The sequence below is a fragment of the Neodiprion lecontei genome, chromosome 2, assembly GCF_021901455.1.
Source record: "Neodiprion lecontei isolate iyNeoLeco1 chromosome 2, iyNeoLeco1.1, whole genome shotgun sequence".
Taxonomy (NCBI): domain Eukaryota; kingdom Metazoa; phylum Arthropoda; class Insecta; order Hymenoptera; family Diprionidae; genus Neodiprion; species Neodiprion lecontei.
The window spans coordinates 41,230,583-41,253,296 of NC_060261.1; the positions used below are offsets into that span (position 1 = coordinate 41,230,583).

Here is a 22,714-nt window from a genome sequence, read left to right on the forward strand (position 1 = left end):
CTAAAACTTTAAATTATCCATCAAGCACCGTCCGCTGTACTTCATCTTGTGACGAAGCAAATCTCGTCAAGGGAGTTGGAAGTTCACTGGAGGGAGCCTAGGAAAAAGTCTGGAAAAATCAAGAAGTACATTACAGAGTATGAGGTATGATTGTCATAAAATTCGAAGTATACCACCAACTTAATAAATAAATGTTACACAATTTTCGACCAACAGTGTTTGAGGTATCTTGCCTGTCCGGATTTGGACTGCAAAGACTCCGCCGGACGGATCGAAACGTCTGAATTGACCGTTAGATTGCCGGGATTACGTCCTCACGCTCAGTACGGCATCAAGGTAGCAGCGTTTACGATCGAGTTGGGCCCCTGGGCTCAAACGAAGACAGCAACGCCATTCGCCGGTCAGAATCACGGGGTTATAAATAACGAATAATTGCCGGTCTGCAATCAGTAGCGGAACTGATCCTTTATAGAGTCTGCATTCACTACCGAACATGACTGTGATTTTAATTTTCATCAATTTTATCGTCAGCTCCGGAAGTAGCTCCAACGGTTGGTGATCAAACGGTCATATCGAGGACGTCAACTTCCGTCGAGGTCACTTGGGAGTCTGTCCGCGATTGCCGACTACTGCATGGCTTTCCTCTGCACTATCGGTACTGGTTGTATACGAAGGAACCGAATCAAGAAGACGTTCTTGTCGCGGAAGGAAACGTTACTCATCCTCCGATAAAATTCACCTCCCTTCGACCATACACAGATTACGTTGTCCATATCGAGCAAGTCGTCACCGGTGGACTTCACAATCACGACTATAAGCTTGAGATTCCCGTCAGGACTCGGGGAACAAGTACGGACTTTGCGATTGAGAATCATTTCTGCGTAATGATATGTTATTCAACAGTTTTCATTCTTTACCGTACAGTTGCCCTCGCAGTGATGGATCTGAAACCAACAGAGGTAACGTCATCGACTGTCACCGTGAGTTGGAATTACCCACCAGGTCTCCCACGCGATGCTGTCAAGTACTTTGTAGTCACTTTCAGAGTAAGTAACAGGTGAATGTTCTTTTACTTTCAACAACTCCGAGCACTCTATGTCACAATTTGCACAGTGCGTCCGACTTTTGGCCTGCGAGGAGTCCTCGCATGCTTGCACCGACAACCGAACCATAGAACGAAACCAGGCATTTGTTACATTGACGCTCCTGGAATCATACGCAAGCTACGAAGTAGCAGTCGCAGCATTCACCGGAGAAACCGGAAATTTCGCCACAGTGAATGTCAGCACGTTGACCGGAAGTAAGCCGATCAATCTATCCATATTAATAGCCATTCTCCAAAACGCCATCAATGGATCTTGATTTTTATTTGATATGGGACTGTCTGCCATAGCTCCCGATATCGCACCACGATCGGATCCACTTAATCCTCCTGTGAGCGGAAGCACATGGGTTTTGGTGTCGTGGTTGCCACCAGTTGATTGTTCGTTGCAGCATGGTCCTCTTCTTGGCTACCGGTATCGTATATTCGAGGAAGGGAATGCCGATAGTTTGCAAACACCGAAGGGTTCAGCTCTGACGCGGGTCACTACCGCTAACTTTACGATGCTGCCGAGTTTCACCATCTTCAAAATTGAAATTATCATCGTGAACAATATGAGTCTCGCTGATACCCTTTGGAATGACCAGACAATGCTTAATTTTACCGTTCAGACGAGGCCGAAAGGTAGATGCATATTTTGTTTGCGTATGTTTCACAGTCTTCTATAAACTCTCAGATGATAGTTCCAGATCCAGCAAAAGAGTTGGTGGCCTATACGCGTGGGCCGACCATGGTGGGTCTGAGGTGGCGCTCCTCTGAATACCTGCACGGTCCCATCGACTCCGCTGAAATTCACGTGACTGGAAATAATGTAACTTTTGTTGAAAGAGTCTTGACTTCATCCTGCACAGTTTGGCGAACGCTCGTGTGCCACGAAATTGATTCCCTGCAAGAAAACGTCACTTATCTGATCTCGGTAAGTTTTGAATTACAAATTAGTTGCCATTTTATAACACAAGTTCAATACGGTCCAATGAACATTCAGGTTCGGCAATTCAGCAGCGTCGTAGGAGAGTTGGGACTACCGGCTAATGTGACCGTGCTAACAGTCGAAGGAGGTAAACACGGTTATGCAAATTTTTTACTTACAATTTGAACCGTTTACATTGACCGATTTTATTGCCAGCTCCTGACCCGCCATCGTTTTTGCGCTTGGTTAGAAAGACTGACCGAAGTTTTATCATCGAATGGGGCCATCCGAACATGACGAATGGGATTCTTAGATCGTTTCGCATCCAGACCGAACACGTGGACTCTTACGTGTCAGAGTTGTGCTGCGACAGCGGCATGTCAGCCGATGTAAAATTTTTAAGAGAAAATACGACGTACGCAGCTCAGGTTAGTGGTCAGAAGATATATCAAGTATGCCGGGTGCGGGTAACAATCTTCTCTTCGTGTCAGCGTTCCTTTTAAGCTTTGACTTATGCGGTAGTATGTCCAGGAGTCAGGTTTGCGTGGCATAGGATAGGTAACTTGTCGAGTATTTCTTTGGCGTAAAGTACGCACGTCAAAATGAGCTGTACTCGTGACGTTCACGAGCCATTAATGTCATCCAGATAAAAGGACTGAAGCCAGCATCGGAGTATTTCATTACAGTCGTCGCTGTAACTCTCGCAGCAAGTTTACCAGTTACAATCACGATTTATACGAGGCCCGGCACACCGCAATTACGCGAGAATCCACCTTACGTGCTCCAAGAAACCGTCACCAACACGACCGCAGACGTCCTACTCAGTCCAGTGTCCGAATTCAATGGTGGTCCAATTTGGTAGGTAACTCGAAATCAGTCACGTGTACTAAATACCCAACGAACCTCCTCCACCCCGTATGCCCGTGCTGTCCTTGAACTCTCGACCTTAAATTAAAGATGTACCGATGGTTAGTGTGTGTGATCAACGATTGTATGTCCCTACCTTAGGACGTACTTTGTCATGGTCTGCAGTTTGGACAAACTTCACGATTACGAAGATGATGAAATAGACCCGGTTTTGTCGGAAGTTAAAGCGGAGGTGAAGAGGAATGGATACATCGCCATTACACTGAACGATGTACGCGTGAATTCTATTTCAGAGTGACAATACGTCAGTTCGTTGAAATTGTACCATAGAGATTAAACTGTATATTCCCGTAGGAGGAACTTCAAGATGAGCTGATCGTGACTGTCGGCAATGGCGACGAATCTCTCGGTCTTTACGGTGTCGTCAAAAATCAGCCTCTCCATCCTGACACGTCGTACACTGTGCTCCAGATCGCCATGTCGGAGTACATGGGCTCTCGGAGTTACGGCATTGCTGAGAGCAGGCCATTTACGACGATGCGCAACCTCGGCTGACCTGCAGGCCGTCGACACGAAACGCGTTGAAACATGGATCTCGATTTCATGTCCGTATAACGTACGAGATTGATTTCATCGGTGTAAAGAAATCAGTGTTGAGATACACATCTCGTGCAATTATTGTTTCACTCAAAGCTATCCAATAAAAATTCATACTCACACACTTGTAACATGACCCGATAAATTTCCCCTCTGAAGTTGATCCTAGCTGACGGCCAAAGTCTGCGATCCAGGGGTGAAAACGAAGAGAGAAAAGCAAATAGACGAATGGCACCAAGTTGATCCGAAAGCGGTCAGGTCCGGAGTAAGACCAACAGCTTCCGGAAGCTTCGCCTCTCCGAAGTTCTTGGACATCAGCGACTCCTCCAGCTAGTCCACCATCCCTTTCTCCCGGGTTCATTCTCTCTCTCTCTCTCCCTTTCCGTCTCTCTCATTCGTCCTCTCCCGAGCTTCCGAGGCACGGCGGTGGTTTGGTCGCGTCTTTGTTGCGACATATCCACATATCTTCCGGTGCGTTGGCGGCAGTAAGTTAGTCCATAGCCCGTTCATCACTCCGACCTCTCCGTCGGCGGGCGAGCTCGAGGCCAGTCCACTGGATGGAAGGCGATGGCTGGAACTGGTGCGGCGGCGGCGGAGGGTGGAGGGTGGCGGACGGCGGGGACGAGGCGTCGCGTCGCCTGGTGAGAAGAGCGAAATGGTTCCTCGCGCGGCGTACCAGACAAAGAAGCCTGTCGCGCCAATGATGGACGCCTTCGCGAACGACCCCGCCGAGCCCGGTACATCACTTTTATTACTCTCCTCCTCATTTTCATATTTCATATTTACATTTCTAGACCGCCATAAATCAGAAAATTTATGGGTAATTAGGCCTTTGTATAGACCCTTGGGGCCGGCTTATCGAACGTGAGTCTGCTCCGGTAACGAGAGGGGTAAGAGAGGGGCGAACCACCGAGGGCGAGAGCCATCAACCAAGAGCCGAGAGACACGGACTCCGTGGATGGATGGATGTCCAGGGAGTCTTCGCGGCTTTCGGGAGTCTCGTTCTGCAGAAACTACCGAATGTCCAAATTCAATGTTTCGCTTTAAAAATGATCCTGCCAATTTCTTCGCCACACGGTTATGGCCATTCCCATACCGTGTGGAGATTACATCTCAGAATTAAACTCTTAGGAGTTGAGTATTTATTGAAACAGGTGTGATACTCACCATAGTGATATTCAATTCCTGATTTCGCATAGCAAGAGATGGGGCGATAAAATTCGGATGGCGTCGAGTACCCTTCGGAGAATATTAAGTCGGTCTTAGGCTGCCTTCCCGGCGTATAAACTCGAGGTGTTATACCGAGAAGCTCCAAGTGCCGCGGTTGAACTCTCGAAGTTGTCATAGTTTCGGTACAGCGTATAGACACATAGCCGAATAGCTCTATTCCTGGAAGTAAGAAAAGTGCGAGGTGCGAGTAAGTCGACTGCGTCGCTATTTCGGAGCATCCGACGGCATCGAGAATCCAGCCGGCAACCCGAAGGCAGCGGCGCAGCAATGAGCTGCTGAGTGTATTATGACCCCATAAAAGTTTGCGGTAATATTTAATAGTAGGTTTAATGGGGCACGCAGGTGCGAGCTTCGGCTCGTCTACTTTACCTGCTACCCGGCAATGCCTCGTAAGTACTTGTTAACGATGTTGGTTGCTCCCGTTTCGCCCTACACTAAGCCCCCTCCTTAACCGGGGGTGGTCGGCGCCCTACGTCAACCCCGTGCAACCAAACGCCCCCGTCATTCTATATTCAAGCGAAAACGGCTACTCGCAAGACTGTCGAACCGCAAGGCGTGACTCTTATGATATATCTGATTTCGAATCTCCTAACACCGCTAGATTATTCTCGAACCGAATTCCGCGTAACGAATCAACGGTGAAGCCTGATTTCTTCCTTTTCAAATTTCAGGGACAAAGCGACATATAATTTTTACTGAACTGCTACGTCCTTCTTTAGCTGTCCGCTGCTCTTACGGTGACGCTTCGTCACGAAGGGGTTGTTGAGGTGGGTAGGTATGCAATATATAGAGCAATCGGAGCGTACGAATAGATTGGATTTTTATCTGACCCTCGCAAAAGAGTCTAGAATTATAAGTTGTTTCCATTTGCGTTAAAACGGCTCACCTTGGTAGCTACTTCCGTTGTATGGCATAGACCGATGCCCACCGAGCACGAAAACTCTCTTATCATATATCACGTACATACGTTCATCTACACACATACACACATACACACATACATATACATATACTTATATGATACACGTTGAGAAGAGTGAGGGACTGTTCCAATTTCGCATACGTATAGACTATTTTGTTTACCTGATGATTTAGTTACCGTTCCCCTGTATTTTTACTTCGCGTCACGAGTCGCTGAGCCTGCAAAGTTGCGCAGACGCCTTGCTGTATAAAAAATAAAGAAAGTTTGTATGGGGGGTAAGAATAAAAAACAACATGAAAAAAATATTAATTAATCGAGAAGTAGGCGGACGGTCTTTTGTTCGAGCAAACTTTCATATCATATACATATATATAAATAATAAACCTTGCATGCGAATTAATTCATACGCACCCGTACCCTGCGATCTCCGTGCATTATTAAAACCAACCGGTATGTGACTGTGTGCGAGAACGCAGCGTACATGTGGATCCTCTAATTAAACCAACTTGGATGCGATATATTTTTAATACATTTAGTCACCGCTTGAAGGCGAATGAAGGAGAGGAAAAAAATTTTGAATAAGAAAAAACCGTATTTTAAAAAAGTATAACGCGTGATACTAAAGCGTTGGTAGACAGTAAAGGTTCCAGTTGTTTGGGCTTGTTCCGAAGAATATTCTGTCTCTTTTTTCGCCCGCTTTTCGTGATCGTAGCTTAGGACTGGGAGAAGGTTGACACAGATTACTACTGGCTGATACCGAAGAATCTTCCGTCATTCATTCTATTGAAGAGAGATTGCGGCTAGCTAGATCAAATAAAGAGAGCGATCGATTTGATATTAATAGTGAAGCAGTTTTCACTTATTTTGTGGATAGACATGTAAATGATTGAAAAAGGAAAGGCTCAGTGCCAGATTAACAAATATAAATCAAAATAAAATTGTACTGGCAAATTGAAAGAATAATGAAATTTAACGTTTATAAACGAAGGGTTTGAAGCCCGTGTAAAGAGAATTTTGGGATCTAATTCGACTCATTCGGACACAACTGACCAGAGGTGCTCGTGCTTGTGCTTCTATGATATCTTGAATACCGAAGATTTTATTATTGCGTCACATGCGTGTTTCCAGAGAAAGGAAACTTCGCAGTCTGTTTTGCCACACAACTTCGAGTTGCTGTTTTTCTTTTACCCGTGAGTTTGGCTAATGCCCATTTATTTGTGTTAGATCCATCGATACATGAATTTTCGATTGAGGGTTACCATTATCAAGATAATACATTAGTGATAAACTGTTGACTCTACGTGTATGATATGAATACAATATTAAATTAGAAATAGTATGTTAGTCAATTTGTTTTAAAAGTAAGTTACATTTTCACCTGATTAATTTTGTTAGATAATTAACCGTATGGTTGAGATTAGGGATTCAGCCTAAAAATTTTGGATCCTGGCAGATCCGTTACAGCATACTTCGACATTCGTTAGTTTTTTTTTTTTTCGTTGTTGCACATTTATCATACGATGGGAACGATCATGATACAAGAGTCTTTGCTTGCGCCTGATAGTTGCTGTTCTGCATTCCTTACAACTTTGGTAATGTAAATGTAACTGTCTTAAGTATGAGTTTCTTTAAGCGGTGAAGCCCGTACGACCACATCCTTCAGCTCTGTAGGATTTCAGAGCTAGTTTAGCACTCAAAAGGTACAATAACGCATTGACCATTCCTATAACCTAAAAAAATTAAATATTGGTTGTTTCCAATAGTTTGATTTTCTCATTTTAGCAGACATCTGCAAGTAACACTTTGAGTGTATCGTGCAAGAATAGAGACACTTGTGAGGAAGTAATTGCATGTCTCAGAGTCGACTATATAATCATCCACCGTTATCATGGTATTAATTGTTTATTTTAAGTAAACTCACCGATGCTGCCGTTACGGCATTCTTCGAGGGAAAAACCAATTCTACAACTAGATTGGAACCGTTTAAGGTAGTTTCTATGAGAACGCTAATTGATGCTGCCAGGAGCAATACGAATCCGATCACATGGTAGAGTACGTCTTGCAACTGGAAATTATAGGATCAATGCTGGTGTGTGAAGTTTCATTGTGCAGTGGAATAATTTCACGTAATGAGGACCACAAATGAATTCCGTTAATTCCATCTTGGATGAACTTACGTAGTCACCCTTTGATATTATCAAGTTGATTGAAAAGGACGCGATGCATGATATTAGAAGAATGAAAGATGCGACCATGAATGTTGTCGTCATGAGGAAAAAAAACATGCTGTACGGTCTTGTCACTATGAAACTAGTCACAATCCCCAGGACGGGAATGTTGGCGGCGTAAGCACTTGGTTTGAAATCCTTGACAATGAGCCCATATTGGTTGACACTGCTGGGAATGGTACCAAAATTAACAGAGTTGATGTTGTCATCAAGTTTAAGACCGTTGAAATTGTTCATAAGTCCAGAAGCAGGTATATGCAGTTTGGGGTAAACTTCATCAATTACGTTGCCAATTGTAGTCTGAGCGTATCCAATGATCCCAACGCAGACGATGCCCAGCATCTGAAATTGAGCGCGTAAATTGCAGGTGAGTTCATGTACGAGTATGGTCAGCCATGGCCTAAGAATTGCTCAAAAACTTATGCCGTCGCCGTATATGATGTACCCAAGTCTGGTCCACCATGTTTAAGTACTAAATCCGTAGGCTCCAGTTTGTGTATGACCGTTAAGAGAAAATCAGCAAAAGAGGGCTAACTCTTACCAAATTTTGCATGGTATTACAATAATTTGCACGAAATATATTTAAGTTAGAGCAACCTTATAGCAAGCAGGACGTCTTGCGTAACGGTCAGATTTTAACTCACTGACTTATCGCGGTGTCCTTATCGAGAACCGCCAACCGCGTGAAACGCTAGACAGGAACCGACTTTATTAGCAGTTTTCCGTCTTATTAAAAAATTAATGAACACGACTCACAAGGATGATGAAATACTTGACTATGCGAAGTTATACCGCGCAGTGAATAATTTATTTATCGATACATGCTGGAGTACTCACAACTTCCAGTAATCGGAGAATTCCAGGAAGAGTTTTTAAGTAATTAGTTGTCGGGTTGATCGTTGGGCCACTGATGGTGAACATGGTGTTTGGTTGTATGGTGACGGGATGAGACATGGTATCGACTTGTTGCCGGAATCCCTGAAAACCAATATAAAAGCTTAACGATCGTCGTGCAGAAATCTTAACTCGCGACGAAAATTGCACTCTTTTAGAATATAAGTCAGTGTTAATAGTATGCATTTTGAAATTAATTAGTATCATCTTAAGCAAAAATTATCAAAAATTCAAAAGAATTTAGGTGAAAAACTTATTTTTAATTAAATTATCCGTAAATTGAGTATGCCAGTAACTGTATATTATGAAGTATTTTTATGTGTATCATTTGTAATTTTGTTCCATAATTATGTCTAACTGTTGTAAAAAAGATCAAGCTTCAATATGAATATTCAAAGGTCGCTCGAAAACATTCAATGTATTATAGTACCTGATCCAGAACATTAAAAATTCTTGTTTGTAAAAAAATTGGGGAGTGCTCGTCAAAGGTAATAAAAACAATAATCTTCATACGAGGCGCAAAAAAACAGTTTGTTTATTACGCGTTGAACCAGAGTATGCAGCACTCTTTTGGGATGAAGAAAATCTTTTTTTAATATTTCAAAAACAAATGATATTCCAGATAAAGGCCATTTGCTCCGTAACATAAATTTGTCTTATCACATACATATATTGATAGATAATCAATGATTTATTCAATACAAGTAGAATTAAAGGATGCAGTTATTTGGTAAATATGGTCAGGACTTACTTTGTCGTAGCAGATATATAAGCGAGATCGGCACGTTGAGTCCGCTATAACAAAACTACAATGATATCGGGCGATGATATATTTCGGTGTACAACTGTCGTACAAGTCAGAGTGAGAGAGGTGGGGAGGTGCTCGGATATAAACCGGTAAGCGGTAAAAGGGGAGGGGGGTTATGTAAAAAAAAAAAAAAAAACTGGCATTGGGCGGAAAAATTACGTATTCATTATTTCACAACGATTATATACCGAGTCAGTGTTTGCCTCAAGCCGCAAAATTCTTGGAACCTAATCCGAAAAATTTTTTCCACGACTTTTTATACTGGGTTTCAAATCGCCAGATTGGCCCAACAGAACTTGAATTCATTTTTATCTTTCTTTGATGTGGGCACAAAGAAGCTCGAGTATGATTCTGACACAGTATGTACACACCTTTCAAAAGTATATAAATGATCCGACAATTCGATGCTGGTATTATTATATTCTTCCGGAATATCTCCAAGCCGTGATCAAGTTTTTATTTCCCGTTTTCTATCCTTTCTTTAACTCTCTTCCTTTTTCATTTCAATTTGGTTAATTTAGTAAAATTTTGTTAGTTTCGTTAGCAGAGCGAGACGGGAAGCGGAGCGAAGGCGCAGTGAAGGAGCTCACAGGGACCGTTCCTTGGGCTCAGTTCATATCTTAATGAGCCCTTGTCGTTTAAACTTTGCTCACTCCACTCGGCGGGGTGCAAATCAGCCCCACGATCCTCCTTAAACCCTTTAATTAGTAGCCATAAATTATGGCAATATAGGTTGATAATGCCTTTTGTGGTTAATTTATGTCTCCAACTGTTCTCTCCGCGATCTAGGGGATAAAGGAGCGAATAAAATATCATACGATTTCTGCCTACCAACTGCCGGCTGGGACTTAAGGTACCGAACCCTGCCGACAACCCTAAAGAAAGAAGGCCAATTAGTGCCTACTTTATTGTGTATCTGCGTCAGCTTTTTGATCAGTCAACTAATCCAGACGGATTCTCGTTTGGGTGAATTTTGTTTCCTTGTTTCAGTATTCAGTATCGATTGCAAGCGAAAAGCTTGAACGCGAGAATCACCGTCGGACGAAACCTTGAACAATTTTTATTGGTTACACAGTCTGAGTTACTCTGTGATTAGTTTATCCTTCGTATTTGTTGGATTGAATCTATTTTAGGGTTTGAGAAGCAGCATTGATCAAAAGTGAAGAATTGATGACGACGTACTCGAGAGATGAATAGACTCAGTGTTTGACGGTTTGTTATCAATTTAAATTCCGCATACTTATAACATTATTTTCACGGGCTATTTGTTATGTTCCTTCAGATTCCAGAAGTTTCGGTTTGCTGCAACTGGTAAATCCACACATCCTAATTGATGTTGGCGTCCAAGTTGAGGAAAGCGGCGCTAGATGGCAGAAGCATGCAAAAGCTCGTCCTCCACTTTCTCGTTAGAAATAACGATACTCGTTACCTGAGGACGGATTCGTTTTGCAATCGAATTACATACACCGACTGTCTGGAATAAATTAAGTGAATGCTTGCTTGTTAAATTTTCTTTTCTTTCCGCCACTATTACGTTACTCGGCATACTTCCGAGAGGAATGAATCGAGGTGTTGCAAAGGCGTCGGAATGGACGCGCGATTATTACTGCTTCGGTACCCAGCGCGCCTCGATCCGGTGGATAAAGCTATTTCGATTTCGCGATAAACTTTGTAAGAGGAAGCTTTGACGCAAATCTCACGTGCCGGCACTATCATTAGTTGGACAAGTAATATACATAAAGCTTTATCGGCCGCTGGGCTTATATAGAAACTTTGCTGATTGTATTGCGCAACGATAACCGTCCCCAATTGTTCCCTCCAATCCCCGCAGCTCCTCCTCTGATCTATCACCCTTTCCCACTTTCCGGACGAAGGTGAATTCACTTCGAAGGTTCTGCTCCTTGCCTCGGAGTCGTCGGATCCTTTTCAAGCTCGACCGAGCTTCTGTCGAATTTCTTAGACGGACGCGTGATAAACCCGACTAGCACCGTAAATTTCGAACCGTTCCACCGAAGGAACTTGAGCTTTCGCGGCGTACAATGCCTAGCAGGTTCTATCCGGTAGGTTAATTAATTGATACGTCTGAGCTTAGCAGGCGAGACACAGAGAGATCTCAAGTCGACGGTGTCACGCCTCGGGCCTTCGGCTGCTTATGAGTGGTTCTTGGTGCTGAAGTTCCTTTGAGATGTTTGCTTGCGCGGCGAAGCCAAGGTTGAAGGAAGTCCCTTCGTCAAGGTCGGTTACTGCCACGTCAGTTTCTCACTCTCTTCAGGACCTATGCTATCTTTGTGTTGGCTAAATTATGCAACCCTAGGTGGTTATTGTCTTTTTGTTCAATTCCAAAACCATCTTCAAGTTCAAGATTCATAAATGTCAATCATTTGTTCATCGGATCAAAGTATTGGAATTAGCATCACGCATTCTTCGCCGGTGTGATTTCACAGCGAAATTACAATTGACTTCTGAACAAGTCCTGTACTGAACTTTACGATGTGTCAATCATCCGATCGCATCGTCTGCGTCTTGTCTGTAGGTGAACAACCTATTTCACCCGATTAACCACAATATGTTTTCACACTTTCAACTTTAATGGAAATTTTACTCGCAATCAACTCGGGTTTTCTTAGTAAATATGAAGAGTAGGTAAGAAATTTTCAACTTTTCTGCAGCGAGGGTTGGTAATCTGCGAGACTATTTTTGCGGAAGAAAAAAATAAGGAGGAGAAGAACAAGAAGAAGCTAAATTCTAATCCGGCAGAAAACCACAGGATGAACAAATAAGCAGGGTCTTTTTTACATGGAGCATATATACGTAGGTTATATGTATTATGTATATATATATATATATATATAGAGAGAGATATATATATATGTATATATACAGACTCTAGAGGGTAGGTATAAGGTAAGCTCTGGTCTGCGTTAACGAGGATGTCGTTTTCATTACTTTTTATGCGATACGTGATAAAAATATTCCCGCAAAGCTACCGAGTATTATAACTGCACAAAAGAAAACAAAGCAGTAGAAAACAGGAAACCATCGTTCGTTGTGTTGTTCATCACTTGGTCAACTTTGGCATCAAGTTATAAATTGTATGAGAATATCAATTGGTGCGAGAATTTTAAAAATGTATGCGGTCTTGGTTCAAGACGAACGAAGCTGACTTCACCGATTGAGCTGGTGCCAGATGGATTGCATAGTACATGGCAACCCCAAAAACGTCGTGCACATTTGTAACTTAGCGAGCTCTATGTCGAAATTTGAATTGTCAAAGAATTTGGTTGAGCAAATGTCGATACATTTTATGAATTTTATTACGATTGAGCGGTGCATTAAGTATTCATCGAATTATCATATTCCTAAGCCGTGAAGATCACTTTGAAAATATGATAAAAGAAAGTACTGGAATTACAAAAATTGGATTGAATATCGATGTTTCAATTTAAATTGCTTCAGAGTTGTAAAAGGTTTAGTAGATTTGTCTGATATCACTGTACGATGGTTCATAGTCAATTCAATATTGCCATTTGTTGATCATAAACTCAATATTTTGTGGAAAATAGTATTCTGAATAAAATGATTCATAACAGAGCGAAACGGGATGAATCTACTATAGTTTTTGAACGATTTCTAAGCGATCGGAAGATAGGTATTGCTATCTAATTTTCTGTTCGTAATTCCAGTACATATTTTCAATTTTAACATTTCCAAAGAAATCTTTCTTATCTTAAGATTTTGATAACCACTCAACGCGGCACTATCATCGCTTAACAAAATTGACAACAATTATGGATTTCGGACCAACCAATCAGCTTCTTAATATTACAGAACCAAAAATCGTCCTGTCGTCAAACAGAGCTTTTCGTCTCGAAAGTCTCGATTTTTAGAGTGTGATAAAAAAAAAAAGACCACTCCAAAGAAACCCACCGTTATTCTCCCAGTTTTTCCCGCTCGCGCAGACACCGTAACGAGTAAGAAGTTTCGGTCTCGTCGGTCCAGCGGCAAACGTCGTGCGAAAAACAAAGTTCGGATGACGGAGGCGCTGCGGCGACGTCGGGTCTGCTCTGGGAGTCCCCCGTGGCTGGGCAGGCGTCCATCACCCTGGTCCAGGGCTCAGGGGCTGCTTGACGAGGGGGCGGCGGGGGCGGGTACGGGGGTAGGAGGGGGGGGGGGGGGGGTGGGGTGGGGGCGAGGGGGAGAGCTCGTGGAAGCTGACGAGCTCGCTGCCCAAGGGACCGCTAGCCGGCATCAGCTAGGGCAGTGCTTCTATCACGGTGGCGGGCGGACAGCTCTGAGGCGATTTGTCTTTCATTTTGGGTTAATTTATTGCACTCCGGTAACTCCGCGGCCGCTATTCTCGACTCCGCACCGTTCACCGTTCGCCGTTTCACCGGTTTCACCGGTTTCACCGTCAGCTCCGCGCGCTGCGTTCTCCGGCCTTCAGCCACGCCCCGACCAACTAATGTCCCACATAAAACTCGGTATCAGCGATCCTCAAACGGGGATTTACAATCCCTTCAAGCGCTCCTGTCACTATAAATTTCTCTCTACTTCGACGTCCACATTTACACACACACACATGCGTGTAATGTATCTTATCCGACGAATACCTACTTCTGTTGCTAATGGATGCCCGACACTCCACCCGCGGATGTTTCTCCAGTGTGGCTTATACGCATTATATTAGTCTCGATGATTCCTATTGACTCGGCGAACCTTCTTGTCCAAGGAATAACGCAACCGTTTTTTCACAAGCTGGACGCTGGGTTTGTTCACTTCTAAGATCGTCGCGTTCAAGACAAGTTGATAAAAAAATAGAACGGGTGTGTACAATGATCATCCCGATAGTTTTTGAAAGTTAAGTACGCGTGGTTGAATATTCAAGAAACGTTTCGTCGAGCTTTCTTTCCTCTGAGAAAAAAAAATTTAAGTATCACTGTAATGAAAGTTGATTGAAAATTTGGAACAACCATTTTCTTGGCGCTTCTTCTAACATCCTATTTTCGAAAATAACGGTAAGAATGGTATCGAGAGATCAAGTTTGTCTACCCGTCAACGCGGTTTGTACGGAGTCATTAGGAGCTTGCAGCGTCGCCAAAAACGAGGTAGAATCCACGCGGCTCTCCCGAAGTTAATTCAAGTTTGAGATATTCATCGGGGTTGATCCTCGGAGCCGTTGTCTCGGCGCGGTCCTCAAACGGAACGAAATAAGCTCATGTTGGTTATATTCCGCGTAGATAAGCCCGGCAATTGTCAGGCGATGGTGTAGCTGCTGCTGCTGCTGCTGCCGCTGCTGCTGCTTCTGCTACGTCGCGTCGGTGTGAGACACACGCACCGCATCGCATTTGGCAGAGAGGAATATATATTATGATGCGGGGATCGCGGCGCATACGCCTCCTCCTCTCCTGGCAGTAGGAAATAGACAACGAACACAACTTCGCGTCGGTCGGGGAATTAGCAGGGGAAACACGAACAAACGCCAAGACCAGCTTAAAGTGTTGAATCATAACAAGGACTTAGAGCCGAAAGCCTGAACAAGAAGCCTACGGTCTTTGCCGTGGCACCGGGTAGCAGTCGGCATTAGCTTACTTCTCCATATTCATGCATCTTGTTCAAACGGGGAAAAATGCGGATCCTCGCGACGCCCGTCTCGACACTCCTGCCAGCAGGTTTAATACTTCGCACCGAGATGTTTTCGAGAATAATCACAAATTCGCCTTGGAAAACTCGTACACTCGACGTTTCTTCATAGTTTAATCTCCTCTTTCATTTGACGAGTAGAATTGCAAAAATACCGGCCTAATTATGTCTTTGATTTAAAAATTTATCTTCGGATTAGTTTCGGGTTGAAAATTATCCTCAGGCTTCCAATTGCTTGGAAAAACTTCTTTCATTGCACGAGCTTTGGTGAACCATTTTTTTTTTCTTTCTATTTCTTCTAGTAAAGTGTTCGATTCGCGCGCGGACTCGATAAGACTGAAGAATTAAAAACGATGTTGCAGGGATATAAGGCAATTAGGAAATTATATCCTGCAGGTAGCGGCTGCAAGGTATAAACGGTATATAATCGGAGTAAGAAAATTTTTGAATTAACATCATGTTTTATTATGAGAATACTGCAGGGCGATAATCGGGTATTACTTAAGCGCAGCTTGCAGGTCTTTCACGGATTTTAGTACGGCCCTATAATGAGAAAGATAATTGCTCTAATACCGGTAACGTTCAATTAGACTGCATCTTATTGACCTCAAGGTTATTACACCGCGATAATACCCTTATAGCTTTTACTTTTATTAACTGTCGCTAATGCCTTACTCCTCCTGGATATAAGCTTCACGCCTCGCGATTCTGCAGGATCGCCACCTTTCCTAAGCTCACTATCAGAAAATTATCCCCGTTTTTTTTTTCCGCATGCATCGCACCTGCGGTGAAAAAGAGACCGACTCTATGTGCAATTGCCTCCGCACGGTGTTCCGCTGTACAAGCTGCAGACTCGGGCGGTAATTGCTGGGATCAACTGTCGCCGCTTCTCGGAGACGGATATGCAGCGTGGCACCTCCGCTCCACTGCAACTGCAACTGCAACTGCAACTGCACCGCAATGCACCGGCTGATTATACAGGGCTAGGCGGAAACAGCATAGCTCTGTATTAAAGCGCCGCTTGTGTCCCCGGTATTTGCAGTGTGTTTAATCCCGCCGCTCATGTACAACAAATCAATTCGCTCGTGCATAGATAGGCTCGGCACGGCTCGGCTCCGCTGAGCGGCCTTTATGCCGCGCGTTCCGCCCGCGCAAAACGGCACATACGCACGATGTTGTTTTGCTAAACGGTTAATTGCATTGCCAATAACAGATAATGCAACAATCAATGATTTAGGGGTATGGACCGAGCCCAATGACGCTTCCAGCAATACTGAACGCAATTTAAACAGTCCCAACAGGCTCCGCGCAGATTATTCTAATAATAATTGGCTCCCTTCGCAAATTTGCAGGCTCTGCGTGGTTCGGAATCGCGCCGGCAAGGAATCGAAAATTCCAGATTTTTGAGTCTGTTGCCGAACGGTAATGTACAAGCCATCCCTCGACGAGGGATGGAAGCTTTCAGGGGTTCCCCCGCACGCCCGGGGAAAGAAACGGGATAGACAAACGACTCGGCGATTACAGGATCCCGGGAGTTTAATAAGGCGAAAAAACGCTCCGTCGGAACCTCATTAATTGCCTTACCGCCAAGTATATGTACAGACATACTTATAGCTACATAAGGTTCGATATCGGGTTTACGTCTCACAATCGGACCGAAAAAGGCAGCAGCGTTTGCGGTATATCATCTACGCCTATTATATAATATAATATATATGAAGCTCGTCGATCTCTTCCAATTTCTCCTCCTGAGATATTATCGACACACCGAGTCGCGCCGAGCTACCTGCCGTATTCTATTATATAGCATCTCGGGGCACGCGAGCCTCGATCATTCCGAGCAAAGTAATTGAATACCCGCCGCTGCAGCGCTGCAGCGAGAACGGCATTCAGCAGTGTCCGCATTTCACCGAAAATTTCAGCGTTCGTATATACGCTCGACATTGTAGTTCGAGCGGTTTATTCGTCGGCGTTCTTTTTTGCGTTTTATTAATTTTTTTTCTTCTCTTTCCTTTTTTTTTATTTTTTTTTTTTTTGTTCTGTTTCGCTGTTATCCTTATCATTGTTATTTTTTTTCCCCCGTCGTCGTCGTGGTGAGATGCGCGAGACGCGACGACCTGGCCTAATACTTGGCTCGTATTTTGTTAGAGCGCGACGTTTTCATCGCGCAATTTTTCCTGAGTTAGCGTCCATATACCGAGAGTTATGTCCGTCAGGGAATTAATATAGGCAAGATTTGTTGTTATTACGGGGAGGCTTTCTCAGAGCACAGAGTGAAGCCATTACTTACTATAACTGCCGTCGGGGTGGGACGCCGCCGCTCCTGTCAGGCATCCATCATTGCGACTAATGGCTCCGCTCTCCTGCCAATAACATCCGGGTCTCCGCCGCACGGAAACCGCGCCATTATACCATTTTACTATATACTTTCGGTCACTGCTTCAATCTTTTCATTCTTTTATTAAAACAAACGTCTTGCATAACGCATTCCTTGTTACAATATTCTCAGATCCATCTTCGCACAAATTTCAGTGAAATCTTTGAGACCGTTATTTTTATCATCAGGAAACATGACGCCGATCGATTATTATCAATCATTATCAACCTCGATGCAATTGCCAAGAGCTCACTGTTACCGACTGGTCAGCCAGACGGACATCAAAGCTTCTTCGACTGAAATTTGGCGAACCCTATAAGCTGCGATCAGTAGTAACGGTTTGGTGCGGTCAGACGCTGCGCGCACTTTTTAATCCATTGGACGATCAATTCTATCGCCGTAATTTTACGAGCATTTCAAATAATTCTCATGGACTTTTGCGGGTGAAAGTTTCACAAATAATGTAACCTTTTTGACGAAGGTTTCAATCAGTTATTTACACGTATCCTATCGATTATTTCAACGATTAAAAGAATATTATCAGGGAATACAGTGTACACTTCATAATTTTTAATTCAGGTATCTGCAGCGTCGATTTATTTATCCTCAGCTTCTATTATACCGACTAAGACGACTTCTTCGTAATAATTTTGAAAATTCCGAACATCAGGAGGGGAAAAGAAATTGCTGTAAGGGAGGAATCGAATTCGCGAAGCCCGTGGAGCTTGGGAAACTTATCGCTAACCGTAATCTATACAACGTTTCGCTAGGCGAAGGCTTGTTCGGAGGGTGATCCTCCGGCCGATGAATGCGTGAGCCATACGTAAGGGGGATGCTGCGGGATAGGCCAGGTTCATCCGTCACGCATTACCTGCCGAGGCATAGCAGCTCGTCATGCATTTATAATGACCCCACTTATTCCACTTTGGCTCGTAATGCCCACAAAATTACCGCACTATAGGTATTATACCTTCGCGGCTCGCAAGCCTCGAGTTATCCCGAGCTTTTCTCACGGTAAGGTATTGGTCTTGATAACAGACCCCGAAGAAAACGTAACGCTCGTCTTCTCACAGAGCTGAAGAAGAAAAGTGCGTTCATTTTTTTTCAAGCAACTATATTATCCCCGAAAAACATTAATTTTCCACGGTAACGTATCACGTCGTTATTTTCCGCTGTGCAGAAACTGACGCAGTTTAGGATCAATCCCCGTTTTTATTATGGCTACGGCTGCAGGCGGACCATCGGCGTTGTTTTTACCGGTTTTAACAGAGGGCCAGTCCGCAGAGCTGCAGGGTGTCTTCTGCAATATTTAATTGTCGCAAGCTCCGCAAGCCGGGGAGAATTTGTACGCTGCGTCGGGCGATAGCTTACGTTAATGGCCGTGGCGCGTGTGGATGCACACATGCACGTAGCCACCCCTGGGGACGGAACGTATGAATTGGTAAGCAATTCGAGCGGGCGCTTTCCTGCACCGGATACACCGCGTGCTGGAATTAGGTATTCCGCAGAAATGTTCAACGCTTCGGACGGGGTGCACAATTATTCCCAAATTATTGTCTCCGGACTCCCGTGACGGATACCATTCCCTAAAAATTTTGCGTCTCCGTGTCTGCAGCCTGCACGAAAAAATTTAGACAAAGTGAAATAAGGTACAGACTATACGGTAACGTTGCAATTGTTAGGATCGATAAATTGCATTGCGGAATTGACTGAAAATTAGTACCTGTTCAAAATCGGCACGAATGCACCGATTACTCAAAATGATTTCTGTAAATTTTCCGCTCTGGCAAAGACGGTACGGTCGACTAAAATAGCTTGTTCATTTGAATTCACATGCGTTTAATTTCGTGCGGTAGTTCCTTTGATATCGCAGTAACTATAATGTGCGTACCGATAACGTTTCTGGCACATCTCGGTGGGTGAACAGTTTATTTTAGGTACGGCAATTGCGCATACTTATATACTGGCAAATATTAATTCATTGTGTTTCCGATTTCACACAACGTACATTCACACGCAGACCTGTAACGAGTTATTTATTCATAGGGAAAATATAAAACAGCACCGATCAAAATGCCTGCGGGATGGTTTAGCGTGGTTGTTTCGATGCACACAATTCATTGATTTCCTCTTTGTTGTTTTATTTAGATCGGTATTCGTTAGCACGCACTATGCGAACGTGCAGTTTTTTTTTCTTCCGTTTCTTCTTTTACACGGCAGGTAAAATTATTTCGACGTACACGTATAACAAATCATTCAACAAAAATGTTATCGTTGAATCGCAACCAAGATACGCTTTTTATCGGACATTCGACTACCGATAATTATTTTGTTGCAGCAATTTATTTAAATCGAAATTTTATTCAAAAGACGGGTGGAAAAGAAAACGAAGAACCGCGATGAATCCAGCTGAATGAATAGCCTCTCTGAACGATCGACGTCAGTGAAACGGATATTGAGCCGTACAATAACATTCAGGATACAATTAAGCACGGCCATCAAATGATCGATCGCTATTAAAGTGACGTAATGCAAACACGGGTAGGCAATGCGGCATATTCAATACCTCTAGGGCAATTCAGAAACGAGAAGGTTCCGACTGCCGTTAAGCCTTGTGGGACGTCAACACTGACGTTCTCGGTATAATCTGTCCGATCAGCATATCATAACAGACGAATAACGACAGCCACGACGGTGATTGGCGGAGGCGGATTTGGCAATGCAGCTGCAAAAGGGGCGGCTTATTATCGGGTTGCAGTCTGCCTGCAGGAGTGCATAACGGTGCACACAGGCAAAGAGAAATAATGCTGCCGGATAACGTCCGTGCGGCATATCATCTCATGCCCGCGTACTCCCGCAATCATTAACGTTGCCGTGAAACTTGATTGTCGCTGATTATCCTGATCGACGCAATAAAACGGTTTTATTTTCGCATGCAGGTATACGTGTAGGTGTGCGAGGTATAAATACATGTAACGCGCTTAAATGACCTCCTCGTTACTTCACGGGTTTGATCATACCTATCCGGTCATCCATTCATTCAGGCTTACCTCTAGCCGTTGTTACCACCATCGTTATATCTGTGGAACCGCATTAGAAATCAATACCGCATCAGCTATCACAGATTCCGTGACTCTATCGATAGCGATTTGAAACTATCGAAACCACCGAGACGATTTGCACTATAAAAATGCGTCTCAGAAATGTGTTGCATTACGAACAAAACGAAATATCAAATAAGAAAAAACGTGTCATGCAGGGTGTCCCATTTTAACTTATAGAGATGAGCAGCTCAAAAACATTCAAGCCAATCAAAGCATTAAATGACGCCTTGCACGTCTCAATCACTTAAGGCACCAGTCTGTACAGAGTCAAAGTCTTATTAATAAGTAGACCCCGTCTCTGCGATACTTACTTGCGCATATTTTTATGTCACGTATAAGCACCCACAGAGCCGATGACGAGAACGTAGGGGGCCTTTTGGCTCACATCTTTGGACCTGAAAAGGGCCGATTTGTGTTCGCGTAGCTCTGAAAAAAGCTAGTCAATTAAATAATTATACTCTGTGATCATTTTTCGATTTGCTTGCAATTTTTTGAGTTATTCAGCTGTATAATCTAGTCTTTCAAAGCAATTGAGACTAAAATTAAGAATCAATTATTCCAGCTTACATTTTTTAATTACAAGTATTATCGAAAGAACCTTCGTAGACTTGTCATTTTTGAAAAATTCTCGTACATCATATAGGAGTCCAGATTTTTCTCTCATGAAAATCCGTTCATCAAGAATCTCATACATCGTATGGACTAAATAGGAAAGAAACGGATATTAATTAAAACTATACGTCGGAAGAAATTTTCACAGACTTTCGATGGAAAATTTCTTTCTAACTGCATGTCTACATTCGATTTTCTACGGATGATTTGTAAATTCTGGCATCTGTGAGACGTTTCCTTCAATTTCTTGGAGTCTCTGTTGCACAACTTTGCAACCATCGACCATGGGCTACACATACTTACCTCGCACACACGTGATTACGTATGTAACATTAATGTAAACTTGGGTGCTGTTCTGGATGAGTAACGGCAACTGCCTCTTCTGTTGACATAAGATTACACGAGAGTTGAGTCCGACGGCTCTCCTCTTTTCTCCTCTTCGCTTCTCTCCTCTCCTCTCCTCTCCTCTCCTCTCCTCTCCTCTCCTCTCGTCCCTCGATCAGCGCGCTGATTCTGCACTTTCGGGCAAACTCATCCGTCGCGAGGGAAACGGCGCAACGCGGTTTCGAGTCCTGAGTCGGTCAGCGTGTTTTATATACGCTGAGTTGCTGTCGCGAGCACGTAGGAACATTTACCCTGTCATAAGGATGTGTGTAGTTACGCGCTTACTTTATACTTTAACGCTCAACACTTTGCACTTTACACCCGTGCCCCCCATTCCCTTCGGCAGAGGCTTATTATAATACAACCAACTTGCGCTTTAAATCGCCGCTTCCCTCGGTCAGGCTAACGCCGAAAGTATCACGACTTGCCAACGTCACAACGCCCCCTGAAAAACCCAATTAAAATTTCACCCTCCCTTCCCTCGACGCGGAGAAGAATTTTTTTCTTTAATTCTGTAGCACAATAATTTTCACGCTTTGACAAATATTCATGTAAGTATTCAAAGATTGTTATCTATTTTCGAGAGCATTTTTCTTCAACGAATTCATCAAATAACTTATCGTTCGAATTCACCTTGTAAAAAATTATATAATTATTTTTCACAAGTCAAAGTTTCTTGCCTGCATACGGATTTACAAATGTCGAAGAGAACGTCGTGAGACGAATTACTACACCGCTGCAACCGGGATACGAAGTGTTTAGCGATACGTATTTCTGCTGGGGAATATAAAAGCGCGTAGTTTGGATTTGTGACGATCATGTGTCTGTCAAGATGAGGGTACTTAGAGGGAAATATCAAGAAGTCAGCAGGCGAGTGATACCGAGAGAACTGAACGAACCGAGCGTAGCGAAACGGCATGGAAAGCTGCGCGCTCGTTATCGAGTTGCATCAGAAACAATATCTATACAAGCATCCAATATGTGCCTTGATCCCTTCAGCAAGCCGGGGCTGACTCAGTATTTTTCAGAATATGCGAAA

At 43.5% G+C, this 22,714-nt stretch overlaps 1 protein-coding gene across 1 annotated transcript; it reads right to left on the reverse strand.

Moving 5' to 3' along the window:
* Nucleotides 1-7,039: 7,039 nt before the first annotated feature.
* On the reverse strand, nt 7,040-9,547 carry LOC107225975. Its single transcript, XM_015666632.2, has 5 exons — nt 9,502-9,547; nt 8,694-8,834; nt 7,806-8,198; nt 7,550-7,693; nt 7,040-7,358 (listed from the first exon to the last, which is right to left on the reverse strand). The coding sequence occupies exons 2-5, from the start codon at nt 8,808-8,810 to the stop codon at nt 7,257-7,259; spliced, it is 756 nt and encodes a 251-aa protein (XP_015522118.1). The 5' UTR covers nt 8,811-8,834; nt 9,502-9,547; the 3' UTR covers nt 7,040-7,256.
* Between the last annotated feature and the right edge of the window lie 13,167 nt (nt 9,548-22,714).